Below are 19542 nucleotides of genomic sequence, written 5' to 3' on the forward strand. Positions count from 1 at the left end.
TTAACTCCTGATTCCAGTTAGTTATTCATTAAGGATTGAGAATATTGATTTATTCTGTGGAGTCCTCCTCTGAGATACATGTGGGACTTACTTGGAAACTGTAGAGATGCTACTCACTCCTCATGCCCTAATACGTGGATCTTTCTCTTGCTCATTCACCCCTCAGTTTGCTGGCAAGGACTGTTTAGATCATTCATATGCAGTAAATGGCCACGATAAAATGAAGGGAAAAAAATTGAGTTTAAAATTAGACAAAAACATTACAGAAAAAAAAAAGGACCATTTTGTAGATAAACTTCATGCTATGGTGTTGAAAGTTAAGGTCCACAAATCAAAAAGCAGTCATTCCTACAGAGCTAGGCTTTTCCACTGCACTCTCAGTGAATCACACTGTGGTTAGTTGAAAGTGCTGTTCACATAATAAATTAACCACCTCATTTCCTTCATCACCAAAATATACATAGCACCCCCATACAGATTTGTTTTAATAAAAGTAATAAAGCAAGCCCAGAGGTTATGGCTGTTATGACATAATCACACCTCCGAGATTTAAAAACACTCACTTGCACATCATGCCTCAAAAAGTCTTTGCAAGCCTCCATCCAACAAAACCTAACTGCATACATACCCTCTGGCCCCATTTATTCCAAATAAATAATGAAACAAAAGCTTTGTATATGTCAGAAGAAAATTCTCCCTTTCAATTAGGCATTCAAAAAGAACTTTTTAGTAATACTATACAATAAACAGTTTGGGAACCCTGATCTGGATTATTAAAAAAAAAATATATCACCATAGTTAACAGAACACTAAGAAGGCAGCTAGCTAGCCTATTATCTCACTCAAAACAAAGATATTTTATAATGTTAGTTGTTCAAAATGACAAACAACACATGTACTTCTTTCTGTCAAATGAAAAACAATCTTCATTCTATACAAATCCAGAGTAAAATAATGTGTATGGGGGGAATCTCTCACCAATATGATTTTCCCTCAATACAGACTTTTACCCTTAGAATTCCTTTCCACGACCAGAAAGAAAGAACTATAATACAACTGTCCACAGCAGAAGATAAATTTGGTAGAGAAACATGCCATGAGTGAACTCACACCGTAATTCAATGAAGCCAGTTTTCCTGTCTCTGCACCACATTATAATCACTTTGCAGGCAGGGTTCATTTCTCACCTCAACTCTACAAAACCTCATAGTCCTTTCTGCAGGATCATGCATTTAACCCATATTGTCACTATGATAATGATAATGCCTTCCCCTTGAATTCAAAACATAATAATCTTATAAGTAATTAAATTTACCTGTGCTATTCTTAAAGACCATGACTGACACCCACCCCCAACACCCATACATTAATAATTAATAATGGAATGATTTAATCAACATTCCTGGGGAAAATGGCAGATAACTGATATTCAGAATACAGTTTTTAAATTCTCACAAGTAGCTCTCTTAATATTTATACATTTCCTTTCTTTTCTCAATTGATATAATTACCTACCACAATCCTATTTTCAATTTCCTATTTCAATGATTTTTTTTCCTGATGTGGACATTATATTAAAAAGATAGTTTTTTGCCCTAAGTTAAAAATTACATCCAAGACTATCCCTTAGAATGCCGGTTATCCACACATAATTGTATCTAAAATTTCAGCAAAACAGAAAGTAATACCTATATGAATACTAGAATTAAACATTTATTGGACTAATCTAATTCCACTAACTTTTAGTCTATAAACTATCCACCCACACACAACCAATAAGAGACCTCACCAGTATATTAAAAACTTCCTTAGCGCTCTTTATCAAAGATAAAATTAAGAACTTCCATAAACTCATATTTTAATAGGCAATTTCACTTAAAAAATTCTGTTCCAATGAATCCCATTGCAACAAGGATTTTTCTTGTATAAAGATATTAGTTATGGGTCCTTATTACGAATTTAGTCATAATCAAAGAACATTCCTTTATAAATGTTCTCCCTCTGATCTGTCCCGGTAAGAATTATTTCCATAGAAAATATGTATTGTAGAGGGGAAAAGGAACAAGAGATGTGTGCTAAATTAAAGAACTCTGGTTCTTTCATCAATAGCAATCCTTCTTCACTTTCCTCAGTCATTCTCACTTCAACTACATGGCCATTCTAATGCTGTCTGGCCCTAAATTCTCATACACCTTTCAGTGCAGGAGCTCACACACAGTGCTCCCACAGAAAGATCCAAGTCAAAGCAAAACAGAAAGGAGGTGAGGTGTGCAAGAGAGCTCTCCCCAATCCCACTAGGTTTCAAGAAATTTTTACTTGCTAATTCACTGTAATTAGCATAAACTCTGTTTACTTTTGAACTCCTGATTTTAATTAAAATTCAGTAGGGAAAAACAATGTTCAAAGGCATTTTTTGAAAAAGACATTTCATATCCTCAGGTCACTGGTTAAATGACACATATAATAAAGAAATAATAGTCTTCTTAAAGGATCAATTAGTAAAGAGCTGTCAGGTGTCACCTCCACACACTGGACTACACAAAGCTTTCTATCACAAAGAATGGAAATAATGTGGCATTGGTTATTCTGGTTGCTACCTCAGCTTTGAGACAGATTACATTTTGCATATGTAACAAGGCATTCACAAGGCCAGCCACTCACTATAAAGCAAATCCAAGAGCTTGAAATTTACCCGGGGAAAAAACAGAGGCACAAAATTGGAGATAGGATCAATGTTCCAGATCATAGAATATGTAAATGAGACAGCATATTTTCAGGTAACCGAGGTCATAACAGTAAGGCTCTAAAAAAGTATTAGCTCAATAAATATGAAATATCTGATTTCAAATCAAAAGTTTAATTTATTATATCTCAAAAAAGCAGCAGTACAATTAATCAAAGTATGTGGCTAAACTATTGACACAGTTTTGCCATCTTAACTGTAGTTTATGCCAGCAGTGAAGAAGCCTAGAGCGCGAGTGGCGATGAAATCGCAAAAGACATTTTTCACAGCTTATTGAGAATTGAGTATTTTTCCTTGCCAGAAGTGGTCCAAAGCCTGGAAGAAGTGGTACTTAGTAGGTGCAAGATCTGGTGAATACAGTGGATGACAGAGAGTTTCCAAGTCCAGCTTCTGTAGTTTGAGCAGCATTGTTTGTGCAACACGTGGTCTATCATTTTCTTGCAAGAGGATTGGCCTGTCTCTGTTTATCAATCACAGAGGCTTAATCGCAAGCATCCTCATCATTTCATTCAGTTGGCTGCAGTAGACATACACTGTAATCGACTGACCAGGTTTCATGAAGCTGTAGTGGGTAATACTGGCACTGGACCACCAGACAGACAACATCACCTTTTTTTGATGAATATTTGGTTTTGGGCTGTTTTGGCACTTCATCTTTATCCAACCATTGTGCCGAATGCTTGCAACTGTCACAAAGAATCCACTTTTAATCACACATGACAAAATGGTGTAGAAATGGTTCACCTTTATTTCACAACAGCAGAGAAAGGCAAGCTTAGAGACAATTTCTCTTCTGATGCTTAATTGATGCAAACCCATCTATCCAGCTTCTTTACCTTGCCGATTTGTTTCAAATGGTCCAATAAATATTGTTGGAATAGTGATGTCAAACCTTGCTGCTAATTCATGCGAAGGCTGAGATGGATTCACTTCTACTACAGCTTTTAGCTCATCATTATCCCCCTTGGTTTCAGGTCACCCTCATGGCTCATTTTCAAGACTAAAATCATCAGAATGAAACTTCTCAAACCATCAACGTATTGTGCGTTCATTAGCCACATCCTTCCCAAATACTTCATTGATGTTTTTGAGCTGTCTGTGATGCACTGGTTCCACAATGGAACTCATATTCAAAAATAACACAAATTTTAACTTATCCATGGTTTCACAAAAATTGCTCTTAAAAAAAATTGAAAGATAATCACAAGCCAAAACATGCATTTGAAAGAATGAGGATGTACCTTCACAATAAAAAAAAGAAGTGTCAAAGTGAAATGTCAGAGATATCAACTGTCAAACTTAGTACTTAAGGAAATTGGGCATTCCATATTTAATAATTTATATATGCCAAATACAACTTAAAATAAAAAAGGCTATTTATGAAATAATAAAGTGATTTCACCATCATCTTTAAACATTTATTGGAACTATTCTTAATAAACTGAATACCAATACTTTGTGTTAAAAAGAAAGTGTCATGTTTGAGATATTATAAACACCCACACACACACACCAGTCATCCCTCAGTATCTGTGGGGAATTGGTTCCAGGACTCTCTGCAAATATGAAAATCCATAGATGCTTAAGTCCCTGATATAAAAGGGTATAGTATTTGTATGTAACCTAGGCACATCCTCCTGTACACTTTACATACCTAATATCATCTTTACATACCTAATACAATGTAAGTGCTATGTAAATAGTTGTTAATAGTATATTGTTTAGGGAATAATGACAAGGAAAAAAGTTTGTACATGTTTAGTAGAGGCACAACTACTCTTTTTTTTTTTCCTGAATATTTTCAATCTGTGGTTAGTTGAATGCACAGATGTGGAACCCCCAGATATGGAGGGCTGACTATATACATATAAACATGACAGTGAAAATTCTGATAGAAATTGGTGCAGACTACAGGAGTAGACCATGGTACTTGTCCAGCCAAAAAACTGAACAAATTCTTATCTTGAACATAAAGGACTTAAAACTTGTAATGGTCAAAGTATAAGACTGAAGGAAAACTGGAAAGGAAAATGAGGATTTTTAAGACATTTTCCTGAAAAAAGTTTCATTAAAAAAGAAAACAACTAGTAACTGACAGTACAGGTTTACCCAACACAACTTTTAAGTGAAAGGCTAAAAAATTTTATGGTGTATTTATAATAGAGTTTAAAAATACAACAAATGATCAACTATACCAATAATCTACCATTCATTCATTCAGAAATACTGAGTGGATACCGACCATGTGCCAGGTTATGGGAGCTGTAGATACAGAGGTGGAAACACCCTGCCCTCATGGAAGCATTTACATTGCATTAGAAGGGACAGACAATAAACAAATCAATACTATGATTTCATAAATTTAAACACTAGCTGTTTTGTTTTTGGCTGGGGTAGGAGGGTGGTTTAAAACAGCAGGATTCTGTTTTAAGAAAAAATAAAAACTATCAGGTAGGGGAATAACCCTTCACAGTCCTGTTGTCTTCCACCTTTTCCCAGCTACCCACTACTCCAGGATCTTCTTTCTTTGGGATTCTTCTTATCCATTTCCTTAGACTGTTTCTGTAGGCATCCTGTGGATGCAGCCTCCTCAGGCAGCCAGCTTCCTCCTTCTCTAGCATCTTCAACTTCTCACTCTCTCCTTTTACCTCCTCCTAGTGACATTAAACACATTCAAATCCTGACCTCCTTAAACAACTCTCTTCCTTAAAGATTTGTATACACTTGTCTCTTAAATGCTCACCTTTCATTCAGTCCAGGATATACTTCTATCTGACTTCTGCCTCCACCACTCCAGTGAAATTACTTTTGTTATGGTCACTATCATTTTTTAAATTAAATATGACAAACACATTTTCAGTTCTGATCCTACTTTCTCTTTGCAGTGTTTTACAATATTGATTTTTGCTTCTTCAAACTCTCACCCTTACATACTGGCATGGCCTGATTTTCCTCCTATATAATATACACTGTAACGTGCATTCAAAGAACCTGGAGATCTTGTTAAAATCAGATTCTGATTCATCAGACCTGTGGAAGAGCCCAAGAGGCTTTGAGTAGGGTCTCTGGTTACTCAAAACAGACTAGCAGCACAGTTATCACCTGAAGCTTACTAGAAACACAGACCCTCACTGCCCACCCCAGATCAAATGAATCAGAATTTGCATTTTAACAAGACCTCAAAGGGTTTTTATATGCACATTAAGCTTGAGAAGCATTAGAGACCAGTGGTTCTCAAACCTAAGCCAAGAAAACACAGATTACAAGGCAAGGCCCAACCCTCAGAATTTCTGATACTATATAGGTCTGCGAAGAAGGTGCAAAAATCTGCATTTCTAACAAATTGTCAGATGATACTGATGCTGCTGGTCTGGGAACCACATTTTGAGAACCAATGGTCCTCAGCCCTGGCTGCACATTAGAATCATCTGTGGAATTTGTTGGCATGTGGGGCCCACCCCTAGACCAATTAAACTCAAATCTCTGGGGATATGGCTAGGCTAGGTATTTTTAAAAGCTCCCTTGCTTTATCTTAAGGTTTGTAATTTAGATAATTTAGGAGGGAGGGACGGAGGTAGTGACGAAAAGACAATAGTGTAGGATGAATGCTAGTTAAATGACAGTACCATTATTACACCATATTATACTGTAATTCCTTAAACATCTGCTCTACTCAACTCTGCCCTGTAAATAAGCACTAGAAATTTAACAGTCCTAGGCCATTATCTCTCTAAAATGACCATAGGAGCAAAATAAATGATATTTAATTCTTAAAATTCACAGAACAAAAACTCACATTTGTGAGATGAGAAATTTATAAAGACAGTGTCAAATCTGGGCATTAAAGAGTATTTGACCTGGTGCGACATTAGGGTCCTGAAGAAAGTTTGTGAGAATATTATGAAAGGAAATGTAATCTACCATATTAAATGTATTTTTTTCATTTTCACTAAAAATGAAAATAGCTTTATTTTTTCTGATTATATAAATAAATCCTCATTGTAAAACACATGCACAAACACACAAATGTATAAGAAACTAAAACCAACTGAAAGCCAAACTTCCTGAGTTAAAGCACCTTTATCATTTGACCAAGCTTTCCTCCATCTTCTTTAAAAATTGTAAAATATTTAACAAAATTATAGAGTGTAAGACACACCATGTACCCACCAATCAACTTCAGAAATAAAATATTATAAACATAATTGAAACGCCCAGTTCTCCTTTTTCTCTCATTCTGTGCCCCACCCAAAGTAATTATCTTAAATTCTGTGTTTATTTTTATATTCTTACCATATACAGGTATTCATAAATACACTGTAGCTGCAGTCCCCAATCCCCAGCCGCGGACCTATCCGCGAATAAGCGGAGAGTCCCCATTGCTCGCATCCCTGCCTGAGCTCCGCCTCCCTCCCCCCACTGCCCATCCGTGGAAAAATTGTGTTCCATGAAGCCAGTTCCTAGTGTCAAAAAGTTGAAGACTGCTACTCTATAGTAGTATTTTTCATATTTTTAAATTTTATATCAATTCCATAAATACTGTACATATTCTACAACTTACTTTCTCTCAACATTGTATCTTATGAGGTTTATCTATATCAGTATATTAATAGGTTGAAGACTCTACTTGGGTCATTTTCACTGCTATTCATATAATATTCCACAGTCTGAGTATACTAGTTTATTTTTCCATTTTCCAGATGATGGACACACCATTTCAAATTTTTCACTACTATACCTAGCACTTCAATGAACTTGTGCATTTCTTCTTATGCCCAGGTAAGAGAATTTTTCTAGGCTATGTATACTTAGCAAACGAATTGTGGTGCTGAAGAGAATCCCTATCTCCAACTTTTACTAATTTCTAATTGCTCTCCAAAGTGGTTACACCATTTTATACTCCTACAAATAATGTACAAGATTTCCAATGTTCCACATGCTTGCTAACATATGAATTGGCAAAGTTTTGACAACCTGAAGGGTTTCCCGTCATGGCTTTATTTTGCATTTCCTCCATTCCTAGTGAGACTGATAATTTTCTCCATATCTTAAATGTTTTTGAGTGTGTTTCCTCTTCTGTGAACCGTCTGTTCATATTCTTTCCTTATTTTTCTGTTGAATTGTTTGTCTTTTTTTTCTCTTGATTTGTGGGGGACTTTTATATATTCTGGATCATTTACAGGTTGTGTTGCAAATATTTTCTCCCGGTCTGTGGATTGGGTTCTGATTCAAAGACATTTTAGATTTTAATGCAGAATTTATTAATCTTTTACTTTATGGTATTTTTAAAGTCATATGTAATTTTTTTCATTGATCATGATAATTCTTAGTTTTAAACACTGTGAAAATACTTTAAAGTTTTAGAAATTGTAACAGTGATTTTTGTGCTGATGTATGAAAACCAGAAGGTGATCTTGAGTAGAAACTGAAATGGATCTAGTTTCACTGCCAAGGTCAATGACATACAAAGAGTAAGCAAACAAAAGATAAAGGAAATTAGATATATCATTGTTAATAATTTAAGGCATTATTGGTAAAAGGTTCTTCAAACTATGCTAACATTTCACATTTCTTTTAAAGATAAGTAATAGTGTTATACTAGGATATGTGTGTGTGTATATATGGCTTATTACATTGTTGGTGATTTCTAGGAACCTCAGAAAAATAAAGCTAATATTTCAACATAGGAAGCATAATTCATCCTGAGGGGAAAAATACCCAGAATAGAAATTTTACAACTTGAAATTTAAGGAATAATTAGCAAATTCTAATGCATGAGTTTGGTTCATACTCCTAGTCAAGGTCAATCCTTTGTTTTCATTCAGTTAGGTCTTTTGCATTGTCACAAAGGAACAAAATATTTGAATTGTAAGGCTCAGTTTGAATTTCACTCATAATACCCGTGCAAAGCAGAGATTTGGGTACAGCCCATATCCTGGGACTTAGAATCAAGGAACAAGATTGCAAAACCATTTTGGCAGGGAATTCACCTGCCAATGTAAATAGTGCCTCAGTTTTAGAACAGTTTTCTCTATTTCACCTTTGTGTTTTCCATATTTCAAAATATTGCTTTTGTGTAGGGGGCAAAAATCCAGGGAAAAATCACCTAAGTGATTGCCCACAAACAGACTCTGTTCTGTATCCTACTATACAATGACAAATAATTAAGGAATTAAAGTGCTTTAAAAGATTTGAACAACACTATAGAACAAATGAGAAACCTTATCTTTTCCAGACCTAAACTAAAACTACATTTCATAATCCCTATATATTAACTATAAAATAGTTTTTACCAGAGTAATGTCACCCGGATAAATCGTTTTTTGGGGTTTTTGTTTGTTTGTTTATTTGTTTGTTTGTTTTTACCCAGAATTGATCCCATAGAGAGGGTGGTAAAATAAATGCAAATTCCCACCTTTGAGGTTTTACAATAAAAAATTTCAGCTGGGAAGACGATTTTCCTTTAACAGTGACTACTCATTATCCACAATAATGAGGAATAAAGATGACCTGGATATAGAATCCACTAAGGGTTCCAAAAACTTATTTTGGACAACCATTTCATTCTCTAACATCATCAAATGATTTAACAGAGAGGCACAAAAGGATGAAAGAGGGCTGTTATGAGTCTTTCCTACTTTACTGTGCATGTTCATTACCAAATGAAGGTGTTAATGAGCATGAAAGTACATAAAACATAACCCAAAGAAGAAATAAATAGTAAGTAAATCCAACGTATTTAAGTTGTGCTTTCAGGATATGACAAGGCCAAGTTAAACCACCATTCCCCGTGTCCCAGAGAACTCAACAGAGCCAACCCTGCATCATCCTGCTCTCACCCTGGAGTGTTTTCTTGGGAGTAACACCAAGCCACTTTCCAGCAAAATCTTTAGGGGTCAGTTAGGGATATGCTGTCATCCGATCACACTGGCTGCCTCTCTCTCCAGAAATAATGACAGGCATGTGTTTTTAAAATCAGTTCTCCCCATTTTCTAAGACAAGGGTTGGAGTGCTGCCTGTAGCATTTTAGCTGTTATTTAATCCAAAGTATTTTAGTTTCCATTGAAATAATATTATAGCTTCTATTATTTCATCTAACTATTTAATATTCTTCCTTTGAACAGCTTTCATTTTTTTAAATCACCAATGTTTATCCATCTACTCTTATCTTAAATCAAAAAGAATATAAGTATTAAGTTTATACTAAAAGCACTTAGAGGTCCCAACCAAAAAGAAATTCACTCCCACTCTGGTTGTAAGGGAAATCTATTGTATCAAGGCTTAAAAATAAGTGGTCCATTGGATAGGATATGGAAATGGATATATATTTTATAATAAATTTTCCTAATACATATTTACTACAAAAAGCTTGAAAACAAAATGTGAAAAAAAAAATCCCTAATCATATCCACCAAAGATATAAATATCAGTCACCTGCCAGAGGTTTGTTTCTTCAACATAAATGCATATCCGTATTTTAAAAATACAAATTAGTTTTATTCTGTATCAACAACTTTGTTGAAATTTTAAAATATATGTCACGAGCAATTTATCATGTTACTAAGTCCTCCTTGAAAGCCTAAGTTTTTAATGGTTATTTAATATTTCAACTGATATCTTATTTTTAAAAAACTATTATCCTATTGGAGTTGTTCCCAACATTTTGCTGTCACAGCAAACTTGTATTAATATAAATCTTAACACCAGGTCTTACTACTGCCTTGGAACTAGCTAAAGGGAGAACTAAAAGGGATGCAGTTTTAAAAAGTGTATCTTGATAGGTATTGACTATTTGCTAGAAATAGCAATTTACACTTCTACCAGCAGTATATATAAGTGCTCATTTCACTGTATCTGTCTGATCTGCACAGATTTTTATCATTTTATTACAACTTTACTTGTTAGGTTGAAATAATATCACCTTTTAAAATGTGGGTTACTTTGATAAAAAGAGAAATTTTTATTTCTTCTATGGTAAACGGTATGTAGAGCCTAAGTGTTTTATATAAACCAACATATAAATGTGTACAAATCAACAAGGAAAAAATAAAGCCTTATCAATAAAATACATAATTATCATAAATACATACACATTTGTGGCAAATAATTTTCCCAAATCATATGGCTTTAAATTTATGTGTTAAATGACCCAGCAAATCCACTCTGAAGTATATAGCCAAGAGAAATGAAAATATACATCATAAAAACTTGTACACCAATGTTCATAGCAGCTGAAAAGTGGAAATAACCCAAATGCGCATCAAATAAAATGTCACACACAAACACGCGTATGCATGCATGAATTCTATTTGGCCATTAAAAAAATTGAAGTACTGATAAATACTGCAACATGGAACAACTTGAAAACACTATAAGTGAAAGAAGCCAATCACAAAAAGTCACATAATACATGATTCCATGTACATCAAATGTCCAGACGACAGTAGATAGTGGCTACCTAGGGCTAGGGAAGAAGGGGCAATGGAGTAACTGCCAATGAGTACAAGGTTTCTTTCTAGGGTGATAAAAATGTTTGATTTTCACAACGCTATGAATATATTAAAAATCAAAGACTTGGACATTTTAAATGGGTGAATTATATGATATATATTTATATTTCAGTAAAGCTGTTTTGTTTTAAGATACAGAGTCTTGCTATGTTGCCCAGGCTAAAGTGCAGTGTCTACTCACAGGCACAATCATTGTGCACTACAGCCTCAAATTCCTGGGCTCAAAGAATCCTCCTGTCTCAGCCTTCCAAGTAGCTGGGACTACAGGTGTGCACCACCACATAGTTAAGGCTATTTTAAAAATGTGTATGTCAATATATAATGGTCTATCAAGACTCCTGCAAAACCAATGAATTTGCCTCATTTTTTAATTTCTAGAAAAGCTTATGATACTACATATTTCTTGAAGCTATGTTGTTAGATAACAGATTGCTCAGAGCAATTATATTTTCTTGGGAGACCATATCTGTTATTAATATGAAATATCCTCTTTTGACCTATATAATGCATTTTGCCTTACATTCTATTTTGTCTAATATTGCTATGACTATCTTTTTCATTTGTATGGAATATTTTTTCCAAATTTTTAATATCAAGGTTGCTTTTTTCTTTAGACGTGCCTCTTGTACACATACAGCTTAGCACTGTATTTTTGTCTTAAAAGTCTGAAGCTCTATCAATAGGGGAATTTAACATATTCACCTTTACCTATTACCTATTCCTATTTCCTTATATTTTGTTGTTTATTTACTAACATTTTCTTATTTTCTTTTCTCTGCTTTTGGTTGAAATGATAAACTTTTTGTATTTTACTCTCATGATTTATATTTAATATCTTATTTGTGGTTATTCTTCATATATTTCAGATTACATTTTAAAATCAAATTCTAGAGTTAATCTGTATCTGAATCTTTTTCCTGCAAAAGAATTCTAATACTTTATCACTTATTTTTCTTCTACCTTCCATGTTGAGTTAATTTGATCAAAACTTAAATATTTAAAGATTAACATTATAGATTTTTTAAAAAACTATTAGACTCAACTATACATTTTACTGTGTGTATATATTTTCAAGTTCACTGCTGTTTCCCATGTCATGTCTTTCCCTTTTTCGGACACTTCCCCATCCTTTTTGGAAAGGAATACTTTCAAGGAAGGTCTGGATCAATCAAAGAAAGTGAATCATTAGTTCAAAAATATTTTTATTTTCCTCTCATATTAAATTGATGGTTTTCCTGAATATAGAATTACATTGTATATTTGATTTCACTCCACCCCATTTTGCTTTCTAATTGTAATAATGTCTCTAACCTCTCTGTGAATATTACTTTTATTTATTTTAAAGTCTCTGTTTAAAATGTTTTTCCCATAACTTCAAAACTACTGCATTTCTATCTTCTTTCTTTTTTTACCAATAATAGTACTGATGACAATCTGATTCTTTCCCTTGTGGAGATACACTATGTTTGCTCTCTGGATGCTTTCAGTCAGTTACTCTTTATTACTGGTATTCTGAAATTTCTGAAGTAGGCACTTGAGTGTAGGCTTTTTGTTATTTTTTTATTCAGCACTTATTAGGTGTTTTTAGAAGACTTATCTGTTTTCAGTTTGGGAAAATGTCCTTCTATTATTTCTATGATTGTCATTCTCCTCCATTCTTTCTATTTGAATTTTATATTAATATTAGATGGACGCTGAAGCTCTAGAATGTCTTCTACATCACGTTACTTTTTGTTCATACTTTCTACCTTTTTCAATGCAAAACTATATTCTGAAGAATCTCTTAGCTCAATATTCCAAGTCATTAATTTGCTTTTAACTGTGTCCATTCTATTTAGCCCATTTATGCATTTTTTATCTTGACAATCATATTTTTAAATTCTAAGATACTTGATTGGTTTGATTTCATTCTTCCTCATGTTTGCTCTATAAATGCAATAACCTTTCTTATGCCTCTGTCAATATTACTTATTTCAAAGTCTCTGTTGCCCATTCACTGTTTTGTTGGATGTTATTTTTTGTTTATTAAATTTGATATTTCATTTTTCTATCACAGGTTTTCCTCAAATGTTCAATGACTCTTGGTAGTGAGATCATTTCAGCGTCCCTATTTGTCTATCTGTGTATGCTGTTTCTTTTTACTACTATCTGCCTCCAGTTATAATATGCGAAATGTGGGACATACCAGGTGTCATGTATATTATAAGAGTTTGTCTTCTCAGGACAAGGCTCCTTGAACTTCCTGACAATCCAGTCAAGGCCTCTTGATGTATCTCCCAGCTTCTCCAATCTGTGTTAAGCTCAGTGCACTTTAGCTTGAATTCAGAGTATATTGAGGAAGGTGGTTATTATAGGGCTAGCTACTCTATACGTATCTCCTTATCTAATACTTGGCCCCTCCTCATTATTTGAATCTGACTAGCTTGGATCCACCTGGAAGTGCACCTACCTCGAGAACCCACTGATGCACATTGATCTGTATATGTTTTGAGCTGTGACTACACCAGGTTTTATTTCTCCATGGATATGATTCCTCATGCTTAATATCTTTCAGGAATTCCTGAAATTTCCAACCACCAATGGGACCCTTTCTTGTTTCCCCAGTCTATTATCAATTTATTCATATAAATATGTATTTATATAGGTACAGATACACATGTACACCTTTTCTGTCACCTCATGGAATTTGGATTTGTGGCTATGCCAATGGTGGTGGTATTGTGGATAAAGAGTATCATGAGCTCAGCCTACCATCTTGATCATTTTTTCAATTTCATTATTTGCTAAACAGTGTGTACTCCAATGTTAATATGGCTATTTCTTTTAAGCTCAAACTTGTATTATATATCCAATGCCTATTTGACAAATTCCTTGAATTTGTTACAGGTATCTCAAACTTAATTCAATCCAAAACTGAATTACTGGTCTTACCCCATCAAATGTGTTCTACTCAGGCATCATCCACATATTAGAACATTTGGGGCAAATTCTTCCTAACTCCTTTTCCCTCACTTATCACCAGCAGTCCCTACAAAATAAACTTAACTACTTTCCATCTTTACTGCCATTAACTTTGTCCAAGCATCATGTCTCACCTGGGCTAGTGTTAAGAGCCTCCTAATTGGTCTTAATGCTTCTCTTCTTTCCCTTTAATTCGTTCTTTTCAGTAGCCAGAGTCAACGTTTAAGATCATATCATACCCTTGCTTAAAACTCTTCTCCTACTTCTCATTGTTGCTGGAATAAATTCCAAACTTTTTCATATTAAATGCTATCTCTAAATCCCAATATGGAGGTTATTTCTCTGTGATTTACTTAAAGACTTCTTTGATGCCAATAGCTTATTAGCCTGCCTGGGTTCCATGAATTTGAAATATTTCTCTTTTCTTTATTCCATTACCTTGCTGAGATGCCCCATAACTTCATCTTGAATTAATATAACTAAAATTCCTCCTCACTTTAATGCTTGTACCACAAAACTGTTTCAGTTGTACTTTTTAGACACCAAGCATTTCTATCTACTTGTAGCTAGATCAGTCCCTTTAGGAACTATCTTTGTCAAATGAACAAGTCCAGTTAAAGGTCTGAATGCCTCAGCCAACTTGCTATAAAATGAGAATACTCCCAGTTGAGTCTCAATACTTGACAGGCTAATCTGAGCTTTGCCATTATGTGATCCTGGGTAAAAATCCTAACTACTCTAGGACACAACCTCTTTTTCTGTCAAGTGATGGGATACAGTTGTAAGATTTCTAAGGTCTCTTCCATCTGTAGTAGTCACAGATTCCATGATAAAAATAATCTTTCTTTACAAAAAGTATAGTATGGTACCTATCACTCAAATCTTGTAAAAATTATACAGAGGGTAATATTCTATTTCAGGTTTAAGAAGGATGTTTATCAAAGAGGAAAAAATTTTGACCTGAGCCTTCTGGAGACAACTTAAGCCCCACATACATACCATTCTGTTATCACCAAAAATTCACTCTGCCAAGATCTAGTGCTGTCTTCAATTGCCCAATGAAGACATACAACCTCAAGAATTAAACATACAGTAACAACAAAACAAGTACTACTATTATCATTACTACTACACAGTAACAACATTTGGAAGGTTAGACTATTTTGGGTAATGACTAAAAACTAATAATCAAATATGAAGGGAAAACATAGGGAAAAAATAAGGCACAGGAGGTACCAAAGGCTTCTTCCTGAAAGGTCGATAAAGATCAATTGTTCATACTGGTTTACGCAAGAGCCAACATGTCCCCCTTGCTCCATACTGCCTTCATTTTTATAATAATGTTAAAAGGAGAGGCTCTCCAAATTAAGTTACTAGCTTTATCTAATGTTTTAATAGTCTTTAAATCTGACTATAGTCGATTCTAAGTCTTGATCAAAATCATTAATAGCAGGAAAAAAAAAAGAATCCCCTCCTTCTCTAATAACTCCTAACTAACTTCCCACAAACTGTATAACCTTGAAAATGGGAATCTACTCCCACTGACAATTACTATGCCAGGTTTGAGTACTGCTCTTTGTGTTGATGGATTTCATAAATTAAATGATCCACATTGTTTTACCTGATACATTCCAACTCCAATGTGCTTCGGCTCAATTTTCACTAGCTCAGCTAATGGATCTTGTACACGCCTTGCTATGGAAACTGAAAAAACAGAATCAGAAAACAAGTATGACTTAATGTGAAAAGCAGTAGCCAGATAATTACTTATGTTAGTTCCTCATAATCTAAGTACTTAATCCTTACTGCCCCTCCAAAAGACCAAAAATTTAACTAAGTTTCAAAATTCCCTTTTTTCCCCAACCAAAAAGTAAATGCAAAATTTCAGAATTAATTATGTCATCAGAACTCCTAGGCATTCTTGACCACAAATAGATTGAAGGGATTATAGATTTGAAAAGACAAAGCATTTAGTTCCTATACTTATATGATTATCTGTTCATTCTTTAAATAAAGCAAAATAGGATACCTCGGGCTTTAAAGACCAAGTAAATATTTGTTCTACTTTTAAATAATTCTGATTATAAATAAGAGATTTATGTGTCAAATATGCTTATTGAACTAGATTCTGAAAATAATGAATAAATGATGGAATCATATCTTAATGCCAACAGATACCAAGTCATTTAGCTAAGGAATACACTTATTTGGCTTTGAATATGATTGCAAGATTGCCTTGGGAATTGATTTCCTTGAATCCCAACTGCTTGTCTCTTAACACACCACACAGTTCTAATCACATCCCTTGACATCACAATCCATCATCCTCAAGAAACTTGACAGTAAACTTCAAATATTCCTTTACCTGTGTCAGGATTTTATTTAGTCATCATTTATTGTCAACTTTTTTCCAAATATCAATAAAACTTCACATCTAGTATTATTTGTAAGATAGATTTAGTTAGAGAAAAGGTATTTATTGTGACTCTTAAGAATATTTCTAAAGGCAGCCCCCCCACTGCCATCCAGTAGCATAGTTACATTGAGTCCTTACATATGAACAGCTTCCAGTTTCTAAACACATGCAAGCTAATCAGTGTCACCTACTCATATAGGTTGGATGGAATGTAAATTCATAAAGTGAACACATTAAGGCAATCAAAGAAAATTCCATGCCTGTTTCCATGTTAAAGTGTCCAAAGTCTGCCAATAGAAGCCACCTCTTGCAAGTGACTATCAGATTCTCCAGTCACTGATTTATACCAATTCTTTCATCAGAGATAAAATCTACTAATCTTCTGTGAACATCAAGTTCACTGCACAGTCAATGAAGTCTTTTTCATGTCCTTTATTGATACATCTAACATACAGTGACAATGGCAGTTTGCAAAGCAAGTTAGAAAACATTAAGCTGGTTTCATACAATCTGCCTATGTCTCTCAAAAAAAGATGGGAATTGCAAAGCCTTCACATACACTTTTATTATCAAAAATCACAAAAGGTTAATTTGTGCAAGCGCTGCAGGTTATAGAAAAAATGCTTCTCTCTAACAACCACATTTGTAATTACAGATTCAAAATATAGTGCCACTAAAGATATGCTTGAATTACTCTAAAGCAAATATTATTTCTTTAGTCTTGCTCTATAATGCAGTAATAATGATCTTTAACACATATATACATTGTCAAAATACTTTCAGAGTTCAGAGTATAAACCGAGTTAAGAATTTTAAAATATAGGCATATCTCATTTTATTGTACTGAGCTTTACTGTGTTTTGCAGATACTACGTTTTTTACAAATTGAAGGTTTGTGGTAACTCTGCATCAAACAAGTCTACTGGTACCATTTTTCCAACAGCATGTGCTCACTTCTGGTCTGTGTATCACATTTTGGTAACTCCTTACAATATTTCAAACTTCATTATTATCTGTTATGGTGATCTGTGATCAATGATATTTGATATTACCATTGTAAGTGTTTGGGGGTACCACAAACCATGCCCATATAAGATAGTGAACTTAACTGATAATCGTTGTATGTGTTCTGACTGCTCCTGATAGGATGTTCTGTCTCTCTCCCTCTCCTTGGGCCTCCCTACTTTTGAGACCACAATATTGAAGTTGGCCAATTGATAAACCTACAAGGGCCACTAAGTGTTCAAGTGAAAGGAAGAGTCACATATCTTTCACTTGAAATCAAAAGCTATTATAGTAATGATGACACTTAGTGAGGAAGGCATGTCAAAAATCAAGATAAGCCCAGAGCTAGGCCTCTTGTGCCAAAATGTTAGCCAAGCCATAAATGCAAAGGAGAAGTTCTTGAAGGACATTAAAAGTGCTACTCCAGTGAACACATGAATGATAAGAAAGTGAATCAGCCTTATTGCTAATTGGGAGAGTCTTAGTGGTCTAGACAGAAGATCATCCCAGCCACAACATTCCCTTAAGCAAAAGCCTAATCCACAGCAAGGCTTTAACTTTCCCCAAGTCTATGAAGGCTGAGAGAGGTGAGGAAGTTTCAGAGGAAAAGTTTGAAGCTAGCTAGAAGAGGTTGGTTCATGAGGTTTAAGGAAGGAAGCTCTCTTCATAACATAAAAGTACAAGGTGAAGCAGCAAGTGCTGATGAAGAAGCTATAGCAAGTTATCCAGAAGATCTAGCTAAGATCACTGATGAAGGTGGCTTTACTAAATAACAGATTTCCAATGTATATGAAACAGTCTTCTATTGGAAGAAGATGCCATCTATAACTTCCATAGCTAGAGAGAAGTCAATGGCTGGCTTCAAAGCTTCAAAGGACAGGGTGACTCTCATTAGGGTCTAATGTAACTGATGACTTTAAGTTGAAGCCAAGGCTTACTTACCATTCCCTAAATCCTAGGGTCCTTAAGAATTATGCTGCATCTACTCTGCCTATGTTCTATCAATGGAACAACAAAGCCTAGATGACAGCACGTCTGTTTACAGCGTGGTTTGAAGTCTTGTAGTCAAAATCATCTATGAGAGTTGGAATAAATTTCTTCCAAACTCTGTTAATGTTGATATTTTGACTTCTTCCCATGAATCACAGATGTTCTTAATGGCATCTAAAATGGTGAATCCTTTCCAGAAGGTTTTCAATTGACTTTGCCCAGATCCATGAGAGAAATCCCTATCTATGGCAGCTATAGCCTTACAAAATGTGTTTCTTAAATAACAATGCTTGAAAGTCAAAATTACTCCTTGACTTATGGACTGTAGAATGGATGTTTTGTTAGCAGGCTTGAAAATAGCATTAATCTCCTTGTATATCTTCATCAAAGTTCTTGAATTACTAGGTGCATTTTTGTGAGCAGTAGTATTTTGAAAGGATTCTTTTTTCTGAGCAGTAGATCTCAACAGTGAACTTAAAATATTCAATAAACCATGCTGTAAACAGACATGCTTTATCTAGATGACTCTGGAACCAAACCCGCAGTATCTCTGAGATATGCAGGCACAGGCATCAGAACATTTTCTGTGTAAGAAGGCAGTACTAGAAATTCAATAAAACAATATCAGTAATGCGTAAATCTCTCAAATTTACCCCTACAGAAAAACCCACATTATAAAAATCTAAATTGAAAAATTGGTTAGAGCAGTTGTATAAAGAGAAATGAATATTGTTTAAAGTAGAATTCAGGGGCAGGCTTGGTGGCTCACACCCACCCATAATCCTAGCACTTTGTGGGGCCAAGGCAGAAGGATACCTTGAGGTTAGGAATTTGAGACCAGCCTGGGCAACATATTGAAACTCCATCTCTACAAAAAATAGAAAAAATTAGCAGGGCATTGTGGTGCATGCCTATAG

At 34.6% G+C, this 19542-nt stretch overlaps 1 protein-coding gene across 2 annotated transcripts in view; it reads right to left on the reverse strand.

Annotated features, from left to right (window-relative positions):
• Window positions 1-19542, reverse strand: part of SRBD1 (S1 RNA binding domain 1) — a 187224-nt gene that overhangs the window by 60940 nt on the left and 106742 nt on the right. For both annotated transcript variants that reach the window (XM_045549525.1, XM_045549526.1), the window contains exon 16: window positions 15836-15918. In XM_045549525.1, coding sequence (XP_045405481.1) covers window positions 15836-15918 — 83 coding nt within the window. The remainder of the gene's footprint in view (window positions 1-15835; window positions 15919-19542) is intronic.

The sequence above is a fragment of the Lemur catta genome, chromosome 4 (assembly GCF_020740605.2).
Source record: "Lemur catta isolate mLemCat1 chromosome 4, mLemCat1.pri, whole genome shotgun sequence".
Lineage (NCBI taxonomy): Eukaryota > Metazoa > Chordata > Mammalia > Primates > Lemuridae > Lemur > Lemur catta.